Below are 16,524 nucleotides of genomic sequence, written 5' to 3' on the forward strand. Positions count from 1 at the left end.
TCAAAATGGGATATCTACAATTATCTGAAAGTTTAAAAAATATTTCTCCCTTCTTCAACTACCTATCTGTGTATGAGGCTGGATTTTCTTCAACCCCAATATATTATAATAGATTGAATGCAGAAGCACATATGAGAATCCAGTTATCGTCTATTAAGTCCGACAAAGAATAAATAAAACAATGCCAGTAGTCTCACTAATTTGCAGGAGTTGGGGGGAGATTTGAAAAATATAATTATTTTTATTACAATGTTATTGATGTTAACATGTAATAAGTTTACTGTGAATGTTTTAAAATGAATTAAACCAATGTATATTTTTAATTCCTCAGTTTTAAATTCTAATACAATAACTATCAAATAGGTAAAATTTACATACACAAGGCTCTTTGGAGACCTTATTAATTTTTTATAGTGTAAAGAGATCCTAATATCAAAAAGTTTGAAAACTATTTTTGGATTTTGAATATTAAGTCAATAAGTTTTTTTATCATGTTAAGAAAGTAGCTTTTATTGTTCTTTGGAATTTTATCAGGAGTGGATGTTAAATATTATTAGAGTGCCTATTGGACATATATTAAAATGATTATATTAACTTTTACCAGGAACCATTAATCTGTATTAATCTAGTAGATTTTACTAATGACTCTTGCATTTTCTGGGGCAATCCTTATTTGGTTTTAGTGCAACACTGGATACTATAGTTACAAATGTTGTATTTTATGTTTGTAAGCAAGATTGGCATGTAGTTTTATTTTTGTTCATTAACCCTTCTCAATATCACAATTATGCCACATTAATAAATGAGAAAAGACTGTTTCCCTCTTTCTCTCTGCTATGAAACTTCATAGCATAGAAATTATTTTTTTCCTTGAAAGTTTAAAAAGCCCACCTGTAAACTGTATTAGCTTCATGTTTTCCAATAAGTATTGGTCTCTGTGGGTTTTCTTCTTAAGTTCCTTTTGTTTATTTATATTTATGTGTTTTTTCCTGAACATTAGCTTTTTCATTGAACTGTTTCCAGCTTCCTTATTTTACTTATAATTGTATTCTCTTACTTCCTTTTAATCTACGTATTCTCATTTTCATTTTTTCTTGATTAGACTTACCTTTGATTTGCCTATTTTTTCTCCCATAACAAACCACCTTCTGGCCTTTGTCCTTCCTACTTCCCTTAGCCTTGTTTTTTGTTTTGTTTTGTTTTGTTTGAATTTTTGAATTTTTTTATAGAGACATGGTTTCACTAAGTTGCCCAGGCTCGCTTTAAACTCCTGAGCTCAAGTGATCCTCTGGCCTCAGCCCCTCAGCTGTCTGGGACTACAGGCACGTATCACTGCACCCAGCTCTCTTAGCCTTATTTTGTTGTTGACTTTTTTCATTGTCTGTGTTAAATATCTAATTTCTGTTTTCATGTTTCTGTGTTTTATAATATATCCATTTAAATCTGTTGAGTTGCTCTTCTAGCCTTTTAGGTAAATAAAACAACTCGTATTTTAGAATTAATGTGCAAACAAATAATGTGCTTTTGCCTTTTCAGAATTTTGTATGGGCGAATGAAGAATAAGACTGGGAATAAAACTCAGGGGAAATCTGCTTCAGGCACCCGCATGGCCATTGTCCTGCGGTTCCTGGCCGGGACCCAACCTGAAGAGATCCAGATATTCTTAGACCTGCTGTTTGAACCGGTGAAGCATTTCAAGAATGGTAACTATCAGCTACCTCTCACTCTAATACCTGTTGTCTGCGGTGGACTTCTCACATCTCAGGCTACATTTCCCATTCTCCTGGGCGTCTTTCTAACAGGGTTGTTCCTCCCAACCTTGATGGCAATCTTTTTGCTGAAGTGCAGTTCAATTTAAACTTTGATTGAATTGCGTGAAACTGACTGTTGGCCCTGTGGATTATCGGCACTTTTGTGTTAGAGCCCCTGATGAGAAAATGTGTATTTTTATTGCATATGTAGGCCATTTGAAAAATGGTTAATACTTACCCATATAATACAAAGAATAGGTTTCTTCTAAGAAATTCAAAGCACATTGCAAATTAATCTTAATTGTTTGACATTTATTCATTCCCTGAGTCATTCATCTATTCAGTAATGATTTATTGAATACCTCCTTTGCCTTGGACACTCTGTTAAGTTAAAAATAGAAAAGTACAGTCTCTGCCCTCAACCTGATAGTTGAGATGAAATGGATGTAATCATGTATACGTTGAGCTAGAGTGCTCTGTGGTATGTTCTTTGGTATGCAGTGTCAGTAATTATTAATAACAGTAATGACTAACAGGTATTGAGTGCTTACTTTATGCCAGATGTTATGACAGACCCATTTACTTATAACTCAGTTGATCCTTCAGACAACCAACCACATGAGCTGTCATTACTTGATTATCCCCGTTTTACAGATGGGGAAACTTAGGCTTAGAAAGGTATTTCACCCATCGTAACTCAGATGAAAAGTGGTAGAGTCGGGATTCAAACTCAGACCTTTCTGGTTATGAAAACTGTGTTCCAGTCCCCAAATTGCTTTGCTTGAGGCCAACATAGAGAATTATTTATAGGGTATTCTGTTGCATTTGTTTTTGTATTTTTTCTATGATAATAGGTCCAGCTGTTAACAGGTTTTTCATTCAGTATAATATTGCCCTGTAAAGGAGGTTGGCTCTGATAAATGCCAAAAAAAGTTTCCGTTCAATGTATAACTCCCACTGTAGGAGGATAGGTATAGGTGATACTGTTATGGATGGCCCGTTTGGGTGTATGAATCCAGAAGCGCATGACCTCACATCAGATGGTTTGAAGTAAAGGTCAAGCAATAACAATTCATATCTTTTCAGTAAATTTTGAAATTAATATGGCAGCAGCTATTTATAAGGGACTCTGATTTTATTTATTAACTAGGATTTACAAGAGAAATAAAACTTGATTCTCAGCCTTCAAGGAACTTGTAATACAGAAAGGTACTTCTAGTGAAACTGCCAAACTCAGTAGAGCTGAGTGAAACGGAGAGTAAGAAAAGTATATAGAAAGTTACCAGATGGAGGGCCGGGCGCGGTGGCTCAGGCCAGTGATATCAGCACTTTGGGAGGCTGAGGTAGGTGGATCACCTGAGGTCAGGATTCGAGACCAGCCAGGCCAACATGGTAAAACTCCATCTCCACTAAAAATACAAAAACCAGCCAGGTGTGGTGGCGGGCACCTGTAATCCCAGCTACTTGGGAGGCTGAGGCAGGAGAACCGCTTGGACCCAGGAGGCAGAGATTGCAGTAAGCCGAGATCGCACCACTGCACTCCAGCCTGGGTGACAGAGTGAAACTCCTTCTCAAAAAAAAAAAAATTACCAGATGGAATAAGAAACTATTCATAACTCAGGTTTTGAGGGATAGTGTAAAGAAATTGGATGAAAATTAGGCTTAGAGACTTAGTTCTGTTGCAGATTTCTTACCCTCTTATTCCTTAGTTTCTTCTTCTCTAAAATGGGGGTAGTTAAACCTGTCTTATGTAGGCTCATTGAATATTTGGTAAGAGTCAAAAGGAGATAATACATAAGAAAAGTGCATTGTCATCTATAAATTACCATGACAGTAGAAAATACTGTATTATTAAGGGAAATGGAAATAAAACTACAATTATAAATAGTAACAAACTAATATGTTACCTTACATGACCTCTCGTCCCCTTTGTTTCACTAGGAGAGTGCCATTCTGCAGTCATTCAAGCAGTAGAAGACTTGGATTTGTCTAAAGTTCTTCCTTTAGGTCGTCAGCACGGTATCTTAAACAGCCTTGAGATAGTATTGAAAAACATTAGTCATCTGATCAGCCCATACCTGCCGAAGATTTTGCAGATACTGCTCTGTTTGATAGCAACTGTATCACACATCCTTGACCAACGAGAAAAGGTTAGAGATTCACTATAAATGCTTTCTTCTTGGGGTAATGGGTGTCTGTGTTGTCCTTGGGCATTGGGTTGGGCCTGATTTACTAACACTCTTCCAAGTTAAATCCTTATACAACCCTTTGAAAGTATCTTCTTAAAACAGTCTTCCACATAGTGGGACTCTTTGCTGTTATAAATATTTACTTATAACCAGAAAATGCAAATTGTTTCAAGTGTATATTTTAAAAAGAGATGGATTAGTAGTGAGTGGGTTAGTTCTCTGTGTTTCTCAGGAATCCAAGTCAAGTGCTTGAGCTGGTATTTCTTAGATTTTAATTCCAAGAGCCTAGAAGTATAAGGTATCTTGCAACTCTCATTTCTCCAGAATGGCTGGAGAATGAATAGACCACTGTTACCATCAGCTCCGTTATTTTGAAAGTTGCCTGGAAGTCTTTAAAAAGTAAATACTTACCTACAATAAGTGCAGTGTTTTGAATAAATATAAGTAGCAAGATGGGGCAAGACAAAGCAGCTGGCCAACTGCCAAAAGGTACTCAGGAAGTGTTTTCTAATTGTCTTCAAAACTATTAGTGTTGTGTTGAAATAGATCTGTGGACATGAGTGAACTCTTTAGAGTTTAGGGAAATAGTCCATAATGTCTTTTTTTTTTTTTTTGAGACGGAGTCTCGCTCTGTTGCCTAGGCTGGAGTGCAGTGGCGTGATCCTGGCTCACTGCAACCTCCGCCTCCCAGGTTCAAGCGATTCTCCTGCCTCAGCTTCCCGAGCAGTACTCAGCTGGGACTACAGGCGCCCACCGTCACGCCCAGCTCATTTTTGTATTTTTAGTAGAGACGGGGTTTCACCATGTTGGCCAGGCTGGTCTCGAACTCCTGATGTCAGGTGATCCACCTGCCTCAGCCTCCAAAAGTGCTGGGATTATAAGCACGAGTCACTGCACCTGGCCTCATAATATCTTAGGGACTGAAGGCTTCTGGGAGAAAATGCAACTTGAAGTAGAGCTCCAGACTCAGATTTCTGCTGTTGACTCTTAGTTAATTCCAGATAGGCACAGTTTTAATTTGGCCAAAATTTATTTCATTTGATTTCTAGATATGTCCAGTGAACTGCCTGTCAAATATGATCATGATAAGTGAAAATTGACTGCCAAAATTTTAGGCTGCTGGTTTGGGCTATGCATGGATGTGAATCTGTTTTAGTAATGAAATTATATTCTTTGATAGCCAAGATGCAGAGATTTAGAACACTTCTTCCATTTTGGTAGGCACCATTTTGTTTTTCTTATTCTTTCATTCATTTCTTCAATAAATATTAATTGAGCCTCTACTATGTGTCAGGCACTGTACTAAGCACTGGGAATAGTCAACAAAGCACACAGACATTTATGTTCATTTATTTGTTCATTAAGTACTTATTGAGCACCTACTGTGTGCCAGACATTGTTCCAGGTAGGGAGTGAGACATGTGAGGACTCAGTATATGGGGAGAAAAAGAATAAATAAATAAATACACACATAATTAAAATAATGTCAGAGAGAAGTATATTCTGAGAGGAAAATAAAATGAGGAGAACCTTCTGCAGGTCCCTGAGGCTCATTCTCTCTGTAGCTCTCTCCTGTCCAGTACTCCGCCCTGTGAGTTCTAGCTGCCTTTGCCTCCCCAAGTTGCCCAGCTCTGTCTCTTTATCTCAGGGTCACTGGACTCTGCCTGGGCTCTTCCTCCCTGCACTGAGGCCTGAAAACTCTCCAGACAGTAAGCTAGGGAAATCACAGGGCTCATTTCCATTGCTTTCTGCCTCTCAGGGATCACTGTTCTCTGCTGCCTGATGTCCAATGTCTGAAAATTATTGTTTATATATTTCGTTCACTTCCTTAGTTGCTTAAGAGAGGAAGGTAAATCCAGTCCCTTTTACTCCATCAAGGTTGGAAGTGCAAAACCACTATAAAGGAGCAGGCAAAACAGTTCTCAGACTAACACAGGACTGGAAATAGCCTACATCCCCAACAGCCACAGTAGAAATCCCATAATACACAATGTGCCAGGGGAGAGTCTTTGGAAGATGTTGCCTCTGTCATGGATCCAAATTAGCACTAGAATAGAGGCTGCTATGGGCTCATTTTAAAAGGTCAAACGTTTTTCAAGTTTGATCCCAGAGCAAAGCCCAAAATTTTAAATGATTTAAGTGAAAATAAATTTCACAATATCTGACATGCAGTCAAACATTACTAGGCATACAAAGAAGGAGGAAAATTTTACCCATAATGAGGAGAAAGGGCAATCAATAGAAGCAGATCCAGAAATGACACAGATAATAGAATTAGACAAGGAAGCTGATGCCACCACTTTGGGAGGCCAAGGTGGGAGGATCACTGGAGGCCAGGAGTTTGAGACCAGCCTGGACAACATAGCAAGACCCTATTTTTGCAAAAAAGTAAAAAATTAGCCAGATGCGGTAGCACACACCTGTACTCAGAAGGCTAAACTGAGAGGATCACTTGATCCCAGGAGACTGAGGCTGTAGTAGGCCAAGATCACACCACTGCATTCCAGCATGGGCAACAGAGTGAGACTCTGCCTCTTAAAAAAAAAAAAAGAAAGAAAAAAAAGGGACATTAAAATAGCTATTATAAAAACACTCCATATATTAGAGAAAGTAGAAGAAATCATGAGCATGTTAAGGAGAGACATGGAAGATGTGCAAAATTTAATGTAAGACGAGGAAATATAATAGAAAGTGATCAGTGTTGGGGTGGATAGGTGCTGCATTTACTAGGATGGTGAGGGTCCTCTATAAAAAGGTGATCTTTGAGCTTACACCTCACCATGAGAAGAACATTTCAGGCAAAGAAAATGACTAGTGCAAAATCCCTGGTTGGGAATGGTCTTGACATATTGTAAGAATAGACGAGGCTGTGGTGGCTAGAGCACCAGGAGCAGGAAGAGTCATGTAAGGTGAGGATGAAGAGGTAGGTCGTAGGGGCTCTGTAGGACCTTGTGGGCTATGACGAGGGGGTGAATTTACTTCTAAGGATAATGGAAACTGCTGAGAGGCTCGAAGCAGGTGAGTGATAAGGACTGTGAGTGTTTTTAAAAATATTGCTTTGGTTGCTTTGTGGAAAAGGGACTATAGGAGGCCAAGAATGGAAGCAGAAAAGAGGTCTTAGAAAGTTCTTTCTCTGTTATATGAGAGCGTAATAAGGGCCACGGGAAGAATCAGGTGAGAACCTGTTTATGCCTTGTAGCAAGTGATAGTGACTTTATATGTATATGAATATATTAAATTGTGAAAGGTTTGCCTGTGTAGTGCCTTCACATTTTTGGTTAACTTAGGAGTTACTTAGTAATGCAGCCTCACTCCCAAGTCAGTAATCAGTAACTCAAAGGATCATTTATGCAATTTCACAGTTCATTACTTAATGAGATTTTAAGCTTGTTGACAGATAGGAGCTTTCTTATATTTTCCTTTGAAATTCTTGGACCCATCCAAGGAATTCCTTAAAGTGAATTATTGCACAGTAGTTTTGCTTAAGTGAGTTAAAGTTCTACATTTATGTGCTTGAGCTCAGTTATATATTTACTTTTTTGTGTCTTTCCTTCAGGGCATTGATCAGCATTGAAAGATACTTGAAAATTGTTGGTTTTGGGGTTTTTTTTGTACATTTAGCAACAGTGTAACTTGTAAACATACACAAACTCAATCATATTGACTGTTCCTCTAGGAATTAAAGTCTATGATTGCTCATTTTCAGGATTTTTCTCTAGTTTATTCACCAATTATTGAGTAAATTGGGCAGCTGGCACTTTAGTTACAGAAATGAATAGAACATGCAGATTGTACCCGATGGGAAGGGTGGTTGGTGGGAATGGGAGACGGGTGGGGAGTGTCTATTTGATATCATGTTTGTAGTTGTGAGCTTCATATTTGCTCCAGATACCATGGTTTTTCAAATATCAGGGATAATTTTTATCTTTCACTAAACTTGATGCAGCTGATGAAAATATTGCTGGTAGAACTGAAGCAGAGCAGAATGACTTGTAACTACATCACCTTGTGCTTGCTTACCTGTCATTTCCTTTGTAACTTGTGTAAGATAATAAGCTAAAAGTAGACCATATGTGAGATACTGTGATTCCAGGCTTGCTCAGCAAACTAATGACATCCTTGTTCATATTTACTTGAATTAAAAATGTGCTATATCAGATTCAAATACCTCTGTCAGATTATCAGATTTTCATGATAAGTAATTTTCCTATTTTTCTTCATGTTATCTTGGCCGTAAGACTTGATATTCACTATATGAGAGCATTTGCTTTGTCTTTATAAATTGTGAGGTGGCTTTTAGGTTTTCATGTAGGTAATTAAGGTGATATATAAAAATAAATTATCACTTGTATGTCTAGAGCCCGCAGTTTACTAATCAAGTGGGAAAACAATTAGGGGTTGAATCTTCTCCCATTTTTTTTGTTTTTTTTTTTAACATTCTGTGCTAGGGAAAAATCTCTTTGAGGCCCTTGTCTTTCCTCTGCTTGGCCTAAAGCTCTTCATTCTTTAATACCCAGTAGAAATCTGCCTATTCCATGAAGCTCTATCCTGAAATTTGTAGTAATTCCTCCTACTGAAATATCTTTGGGCTGGGTGTGGTGGCTCACGCCTGCAATCCCAGCACTTTGGGAGGCCGAGGCGGGCAGATCACCTGAGATGGGGAGTTCGAGACCAGCCTGACCAACATGGCGAAACCCCATCTCTACTGAAAATACAAAATGAACGGGGCGTGGTGGCACATGCCTGTAATCCCAGCTACTCGGGAGGCTAAGGCAGGAGAATCGCTTGAACTCAGGAGGTGGAGGTTGTGGTGAGCCCAGATTGTGCCATTGCACTCCACCCTGGGCAACAAGAGTGAAGCTCCATCTCAAAAAAAAAAAAAAAAAATGTCTTTGGCATTTTCAGTCTCTCACATACATTCAGTAAATTTGCCTTTAATAAGATTTTCAGTTGAATTGAGGTCAGGACCTCAATTCATACTAATGGCATGCCACTGGAGCCATTAGTAGGGACTCAATAAATTGTCCTACTCTGAGCCTGAACAAATTGGCTGCGTATTTGTGATTTTATAACTCACAGGGAAGGAGATGCCAGTGGACGTAGCAAGATTTGTTACTTTAAAGGTTTGCTTTTATTTCACACTCATTCCAGCCTCTATGCCTCTAAACTGACAAATCGTATTTCTTTCTAAATTGCATTTTTCTTTGAACTATGTATGTTGAGATCTTCCTATCCCTTGACTCAGTCACCTCATCCTCTTGCTGTACAAAGTATTTCACTGTATGGAAAAATCATAAATTCCTTAACTAGTCCCCTAGACTAATTTTAACAAGAATAATTTATAACTTCTAGTCTTAAAAAAGTAAAATAATAAGTATGGAAATAAATAGAAAAATGGCTTTTATTTGAAATGAAGATTTAATTTTTTTCCCCCTAATATAAGGCATTATGTTGGGAAAAAAATTTTTTAAAAAAGTTTTGCTTTGTTTAGAATGTTCTGTTCATGGGAAGAAATCAGGATTTTACTTGAATGAAAAAGTAAAACAATATAGAATACAAAACAACTATTCCAGTTGTAATATTTTTTCTTAAGGAGAACTAGTGTGACTGCTAGGCAGTGATATTGTTTTAAGACTGCTTTCTTTTCTTGTTCAATGAGAAAAGTAAGACAGTTTGCTTGGTTGGTGTTCCCATGTAAATCAAGTCAACAGATTTAGTAACAGGATTTCCAGTTTGATTCTTAGCCACCTGAGCAAGAGTGCCTCTCTGAGGAATCAGGGATAAAAATGATATATATGTATTTTTTAAACAGAAGATCTTTGTTTTACAGATACAGCTGAGATTTATTAATCCATTGAAAAATTTAAGACGTCTTGGAATCAAAATGGTAACTGATATCTTTTTGGACTGGGAATCATATCAGTTTAGAACAGAAGAAGTTGATGCTGTGTTTCATGGTGCAGTTTGGCCCCAGGTAAACCTCAATTTCTACATCTGCCTATATACCTTCTGCTTTTCCCTTTATTACTAACTCACCAACATAGCTACCACTCAGACATGAATGCTTACCCGGGTCTTTTCTTTTACATCGAGCCCTTCTTTCTGGAAGTTTTTAGAACACTTTTCTTTTCCTTCACTACCACCTAAAACTCAAGAGTTAGTTTCTGCTATACCATGGCATTTACACTTAAGGCTCAGTTGAATATGAATGTGTCTCTTAAGCAACTGTAACATAACTGTTTTTTTGAGATAGAGTCTCGCTTACTGCAACCTCTGCCTCCTGGATTCAAGAAAGACATTCTCCTACCTCAGCCTCCCCAGTAGCTGGGATTACAGGCATGCACCACAATGTCCAGCTAGTTTTTGTATTTTTAGTAGAGATGGAGTTTCGCCATGTTGGCCAGGCTGGTCTTGAACTCCTGACCTCAGGTGATCCGCCCGCCTCGGCCTCCCAAAGTGCTGGGATTACAGGCGTGAGCCACTGTGCCCAGCCTGTAACGTGACTTTTATAGCACCTCACATAGCGTTGCCTCTGGCTTTTGACAAGCGTGAAGGAAAACACACAGGTGTTTTTATTACATACTTCCTATTTTGATTTCTCTGGTTGTAACCCCTTGGTGATGGTAACTGGTATAGGTATAGACTGAAGGAGAGATTTGATTTTAGGAAATGTTTCTAGGTGTTTGAGGTCCCAGTCATTTCCAACACTCTGAAACCTAAAATACCATTTCCTTTCAAGTGTCTAGCACTTCCATGTATCACCTTTGCCATTTTTCCTATGTAGATGTTCTTTTGGATCTCTTTATACTTTTTCTTATTCTGTCATTTGGATGTTCATCTCTGTCCCTTGTCTTTTTCATCCTCTGCTGTGATTTCTGTGCTTGTTAGTTACTTGTGGTTTTTCTATAATTTGATATATGTATTGGTGTTCTGTTTTTTACTTTGTCTCCTAGATCAGCAGGCTTGGATCTGAGAGTCGATATTCTCCTACTCCTCTGCTGAAACTGATCAGTATCTGGAGCGGAAACGCAAGGTATAACCTTTCTTTTTTCCTTCTTTAAAAAGGGCAGTGTTTTAGATGAATCTGGTTAAAGCAGTTCAGGGAACTAATAATGTAATTTATGGTCTTTCCATACAGTGAACTACTTTTGGTACAGTTAAAGAGAATGAGGCAGCTGAGTAAAAGCAAGGAAAGATCTCAAAATACATAGTTTAAAGAAAAATGTAGCCATGCACGGTGGCTCACGCCTGTAATCCCAGCACTTTGGGAGGCGGAGGCAGGATTGCTTGACCTCAGGAGTTCGAGACCAGTCTGGACAACGTAGTGAGGTCTTGTCTCTACTGAAAATCAAAAAATGGGCTGGGCATGTGGTGCATGCCTGTAGTTCCAGCTACTTGGAGGCTGAGGTGGGAGGATCGCTTGAGCCCACAAAGTTGAGGCTACAATGAGCCATGATCATGCCACTGCATTCTAGCCTGGGTGAAAGCGAGACCCTGTCTCAAAAAAAAAAAGATAAATTGCTAGACAATATATTTAGTGTGATCCAGGAAGGTATGTGTCTATGTGTATAAATATGAAATGAAATAGAAACTGTCCAGAAGGACACATGAGAACTGTTAACAATGTGGCCATAGCACGTGGAGGTTTGGGTAGACCAGAGCAGGGAGAGGAGACTTTTCATAATACATCCTTTGGACTGTTTGAATTTTTTATAATAATTAAAAAGGAAAAACAGGTAAAATAACATCTTGCAAAATAATGAAAATTTTAGAGTATGTATTACAGCTAAAACTAATACTTTTTTATAATTTTTACAGTTTGATTAAAACTTGAAAATTATAAGTATTAGAATTGATAGAGATGTTCTTCCAATATATGTAATAATTATGTCAACAGTTTGATTTGGCCTGGCAAAGGGAGAAACAGAATGTGAAACACACCAGATAGTTATATCATCACATAAATATTATCATTTTCTGCATGCTTGCTTAAAAATAAATGCTGACTTGTAATTGGCATTCTATGTCTTTTTCCCAGTTCCCACTGAAAATCAGGAAAACCTCACAGGCTTTCTAGATTTTCTAGACCATTGTCTTCTTTGTGAAACTCCATCTAAATGTACATTCAGCTCTCATGGTCAGAAAAGGTTTTATTATTGATTCAGTGATGTTAAAATCATAGTCTTGGTTTTTACAAGATTGGAATCATACTGTACTGGCTTTTGATTTTGTTTTTTCCATGTATCTTTATGTCATGAACATTTCTTCATGTTACTAGTCTTCAAAAACAAACCAAAAACCTTGACATTGTCTTCCTCAGGAAAACTTGTTTATTTTACTAATAGTATGTTCTCTACATTTATTCCCCAATTTGACACAGCAATTTTATATCTTTATCATTGGACATTTGTAAGCGACACTTCGTAGGCATGCTTGAGAAATGTTGTATAGTTTTGTCATTTCTATGCAAATTAGCCATGAAGGACGTTCATCCAGGAAGACTTTACAGTAGAGATTCATTTTTATATTCATTGGGTCCTTATTCAAGTTATTGAGCCATATTGTTGGATGCCACTTCGTTCTTTTCTGCAATTTCTCATTTTTTGGTTGGGTAAATAGAAGCCATATAGCAATGGAAGAGTTAGGCAGCAGAACCTTTTTTTTCCTTTTATACTTAACACTCACCTGAAGAAATCTGTAAAAGCATTGACTTCCCTTGGAATCCACATAGCAATAGATATGCATATGAAGTTGTGTGTGGAAGAATTAACGAATGAATATTTCAGAACCCCTTCAATGGGAATGTTACTTTTTAATAAAAAAAAATTTAGATTTTGAAGTGTAGTTGCAGTTTACATAGTGTCAATCAGAAATTAAAACAGATTTTTCACCTATAGAGAAGTCTAGCATTTTACTAGCTTGTAAGTAAGTTTAAATTTTCTCAGAAATAGGTGAACTCAGGACAGCAAAAACTTACTAACTGGGGTAAGCATATACTTTTTTGTCCAAACTGAAAAACTCCTGAGGATGAAAAGAGATGTAATAAGTAAGTCAAAACAGCCAATGTAAGCTGGGAATGTCCCAGGGCTCTCTCTTAGCTGCTGTGGTTCTAGTCACCACAGCCCCAACATAGCACAGTCTCTTCTTCCTGCATGCTCTTTTCAGCTCTGTAAGGCCCTGTCATCACATACTGCCTTTGTTGTATTCATCTATCTTCATAACGTATTATCCACAGCTCCTTCAGGGCAAAGACCATGTCTCATGTATTACTCCACAGAGGAGTACACATCTTCATCCATGTGTAGCTGATGGTCATTGCATGTTGTCTGAGTGATTGGAATTGCTGATTGAGCCATTCACGTTAGCATGTAGCATGCTCATTGTACTGTGGCAGCGAGTTATGCTGGTCAAGGGAAAACGGTTTGGTCACTGGGAAGTTGCATTGTATCTGAATGGGCTCTTGCTAGGACTTTACCCGCAGTTGAAAGCAGTTCTCTTCCCTTTTCTGCTAGAAAAAGTTTAAGACAACAAAACAACATAGTGGTTAAGAGCACAGTTTCTGAAGCCACACTAACCTAGCTGCAAATCCTAGCACCACTGTGCGTTCTTTTGGTCGAGTTGGCCTCTGAGCCTCAGTTTCATCACCTGTAAAATGAATATAATAACAGACCTACTTCATTGATAATAGAGATGATAATATATAATATAGTGTCTTGTGTAGAGCCTACCCATACTATGCACAGTATTTGTTGGACAGAAAGATGTATGAATATAACCTCTTAGAACTTTTCTGTCAGTTTGTCAGTGCTAAGTATGTTAAAGAGCTCAAGCTCTTTTGTTTTTTTTCCAGTGATGATAAATTGAAAATGGCAAACTATCTGAATTGTTTCTGTTTGACCTTCCTAGTAATTGTTAGGATTGCATTTCTGACTGAATCAACTCCTGGTTTACCCTTGGCTGGAAAGCCTTTGTCTCTCTGCCCTTGTTGGTGCATTTGCATCAGGAAGGATATTTATAACTTTCATGTGAGTCTTTCATTATTGGGGATGGATTCATCCCCGTCTCCCAACATTGAATGTTCCATATCCTAATCAATAAAAGTTTGTTTGGTCTGTACTCCTAACTCCTATGTTCTAGTACATAGGGTTTTATGTGAGTGTATAAACATTCACATTCTTGAAAGCTTATAATTGAAAAGTAGTTTGTTTTCAGTAAGTCTCTTTTAGAAAGAGCTTAGACATTGGAATTAGATTGTGATTCAAATCTCAGCTCTATTATTAGCTCAGTGGCTTCGGACAAATCTGTTTTTTCATCTGTAATGTAGGGATAATGATACAACCACATAGAAATGTTGTGAGAATTAAATGAGAAATACATATAAAGTGCCTAAGTAATATGTTTGTAAGGTAATACTTAGAATTATTATCCATCAAATTTTAGATTTAAACTAATTCCCCTTTGAATAATCTTATTAATGTTGATACACACACATATGCATATATATTTGTTAAACTCACGGTGAAAATTCATATGGACATGTTTTTAGAAGTGAACATATTGAGAATAAGATGATTACTACAATGTTTTTTCTTCTAGATATTTCCCTTTGCTGGCTAAACAGAAGCCTGGGCACCCAGAATGTGATATCCTGACCAATGTTTTTGCAATTCTCTCAGCAAAGAATCTTTCTGATGCCACAGCCAGTATTGTAATGGACATAGTTGATGACCTTCTTAACCTTCCAGATTTCGAGCCTACAGAAACAGTTTTGAACTTGCTGGTAACTGGATGTGTATACCCTGGCATAGCAGAAAACATAGGTGGTATGTATGCTGACAAAGCAGATAATTCTTAGACTTCTGCTGTAGCAATTGTTTCCTTAGAAGAGAAAAAAAATCAGTATAATTTGACTCACTTGAGAGCATATGCGCATAAGTTTCTTTTCCCTGGGAACTAATACTAATTTATATAAACTGAATTTTCTTTGCATTTATAAGAATAGATTATTTACTCTCCAAGAAGTCTCAACTCTCCTCCAGGAAATTATGAAAATGATTTCTACTGTCATGTCTCTACATTCTTCTTACCATATTATCCCAAATAATTCCCTTACTATTACCAAAAAATGGTTTAAATAAAGCCTCAGGGGTCTCTTAAATAAGTTCTTGATTTAGCTAGTAATATAGCTATTTTGAGTAAGAAGAAAGTTGTTTATTTAGAATTTAGAATTTATTTAGAATTGAAATTTAACTAAATGTTCATAGTGGTTGAGTGCTTTTCTTATCATCATGAAGGGTTTGTACAATTATGCCTTAAGAGAGTTTATTAAAATCAAATCAAATCACTATCTATTTCAGAGTCTATCACAATAGGAGGAAGATTAATTCTACCTCATGTACCTGCAATTCTTCAGTATCTCAGCAAAACCACAATAAGCGCAGAAAAGGTGAAAAAGAAAAAGAATAGAGCACAAGTCAGTAAAGAGCTTGGCATTCTTTCAAAGTAAGTGATATGTTGATACTTAAAAGATAACATTACCATCCTTGGTTTTAACTTTTTAAAAAATTATTATCTTGGCCAGGCATGGTGGCTCACGCCTGTAATCCCAGCACTTTGGGAGGCTGAGGTGGGTGGATCATCTGAGGTCAGGAGTTCAAGACCAGCCTGACTAACATGGCAAAACCCTGTCTCTACTAAAAATACAAAAGTTAGCTGGGTGTGGTGGTGGACACCTGTAATCCCAGCTACTTAGGAGACTGAGGCAGGAGAATGGCTTGAACCCAGGAGGCGGAGGTTGCAGTGAGCCAAGATCGCGCCACTGCACTCCAGTCTGGGCGACAGAGTGAGACTCCATCTCAAAAATAAAATAAAATAAATTTTAAAAAATTATTATCTTGTTTTTCAGGTGTTGGAATCTGGCAATAAGAAGCTAAAAACTTTTTTAGTATTTTTGAATGCCCTTTACTTTTAAGTTAATGCAGAATTCCCTTTCTCTGCTGGGTTACTTACTAGAAACCGTTCATAGCATCTGCCTTTATTTAATAAAATTAAAGGAGACAGATTTTTCAAAATCCTAAAGTAGACGAACAGATTTGTTTGTTTAGCCTTTGTGTATTTTGAGTTTTGTGGAATTGCAGTTTTTTACTCTTTAGTGTAATGATAAAAACAATTAACTTAAAAGAGCAGATTGTTCGGTTTTTTGAGTCAAGAAGATCTCACAAGGGTTGTTAAAAGAGTCTGTTTGGCAGTAGACCTAGGAGTCTATTGTGATTTCGGTAAAGGGAAAGGTTGATAAACCTGAGTGCAAGAAACAATTCTATCTTAATTTTAAATTGACCATTACAAGGCTTAGTTGTTGAAAATGTATTTTTTCTGTTACTTACAACAATATCAACAAAAAGTGATATGTTCGAATCTTCAAGAAACTTCTTTGCAATGCATTTTAAAATACTATTGTATTTCTAAGTTATACAGAATGGGAAATCATACTAATATACTCATTAAATTTCATCCCAGGCTATGTAGTAGTAGAAAGATGATGAGAGGAGATTAGGAACCAGAAAGACCAGAGTTTGAAAGAGCTG

At 37.3% G+C, this 16,524-nt stretch overlaps 1 protein-coding gene across 1 annotated transcript in view; it reads left to right on the forward strand.

The window, feature by feature from the left end:
• Positions 1-16,524, forward strand: part of UTP20 (UTP20 small subunit processome component) — a 107,415-nt gene that overhangs the window by 45,374 nt on the left and 45,517 nt on the right. Inside the window, exons 26-31 of the mRNA XM_024257181.3 lie at positions 1,537-1,703; positions 3,693-3,901; positions 9,771-9,914; positions 10,894-10,973; positions 14,537-14,763; positions 15,298-15,442. Of these exons, the coding sequence (XP_024112949.2) occupies positions 1,537-1,703; positions 3,693-3,901; positions 9,771-9,914; positions 10,894-10,973; positions 14,537-14,763; positions 15,298-15,442 (972 nt within the window). The remainder of the gene's footprint in view (positions 1-1,536; positions 1,704-3,692; positions 3,902-9,770; positions 9,915-10,893; positions 10,974-14,536; positions 14,764-15,297; positions 15,443-16,524) is intronic.

The sequence above is a fragment of the Pongo abelii genome, chromosome 10 (assembly GCF_028885655.2).
Source record: "Pongo abelii isolate AG06213 chromosome 10, NHGRI_mPonAbe1-v2.0_pri, whole genome shotgun sequence".
NCBI lineage: Eukaryota > Metazoa > Chordata > Mammalia > Primates > Hominidae > Pongo > Pongo abelii.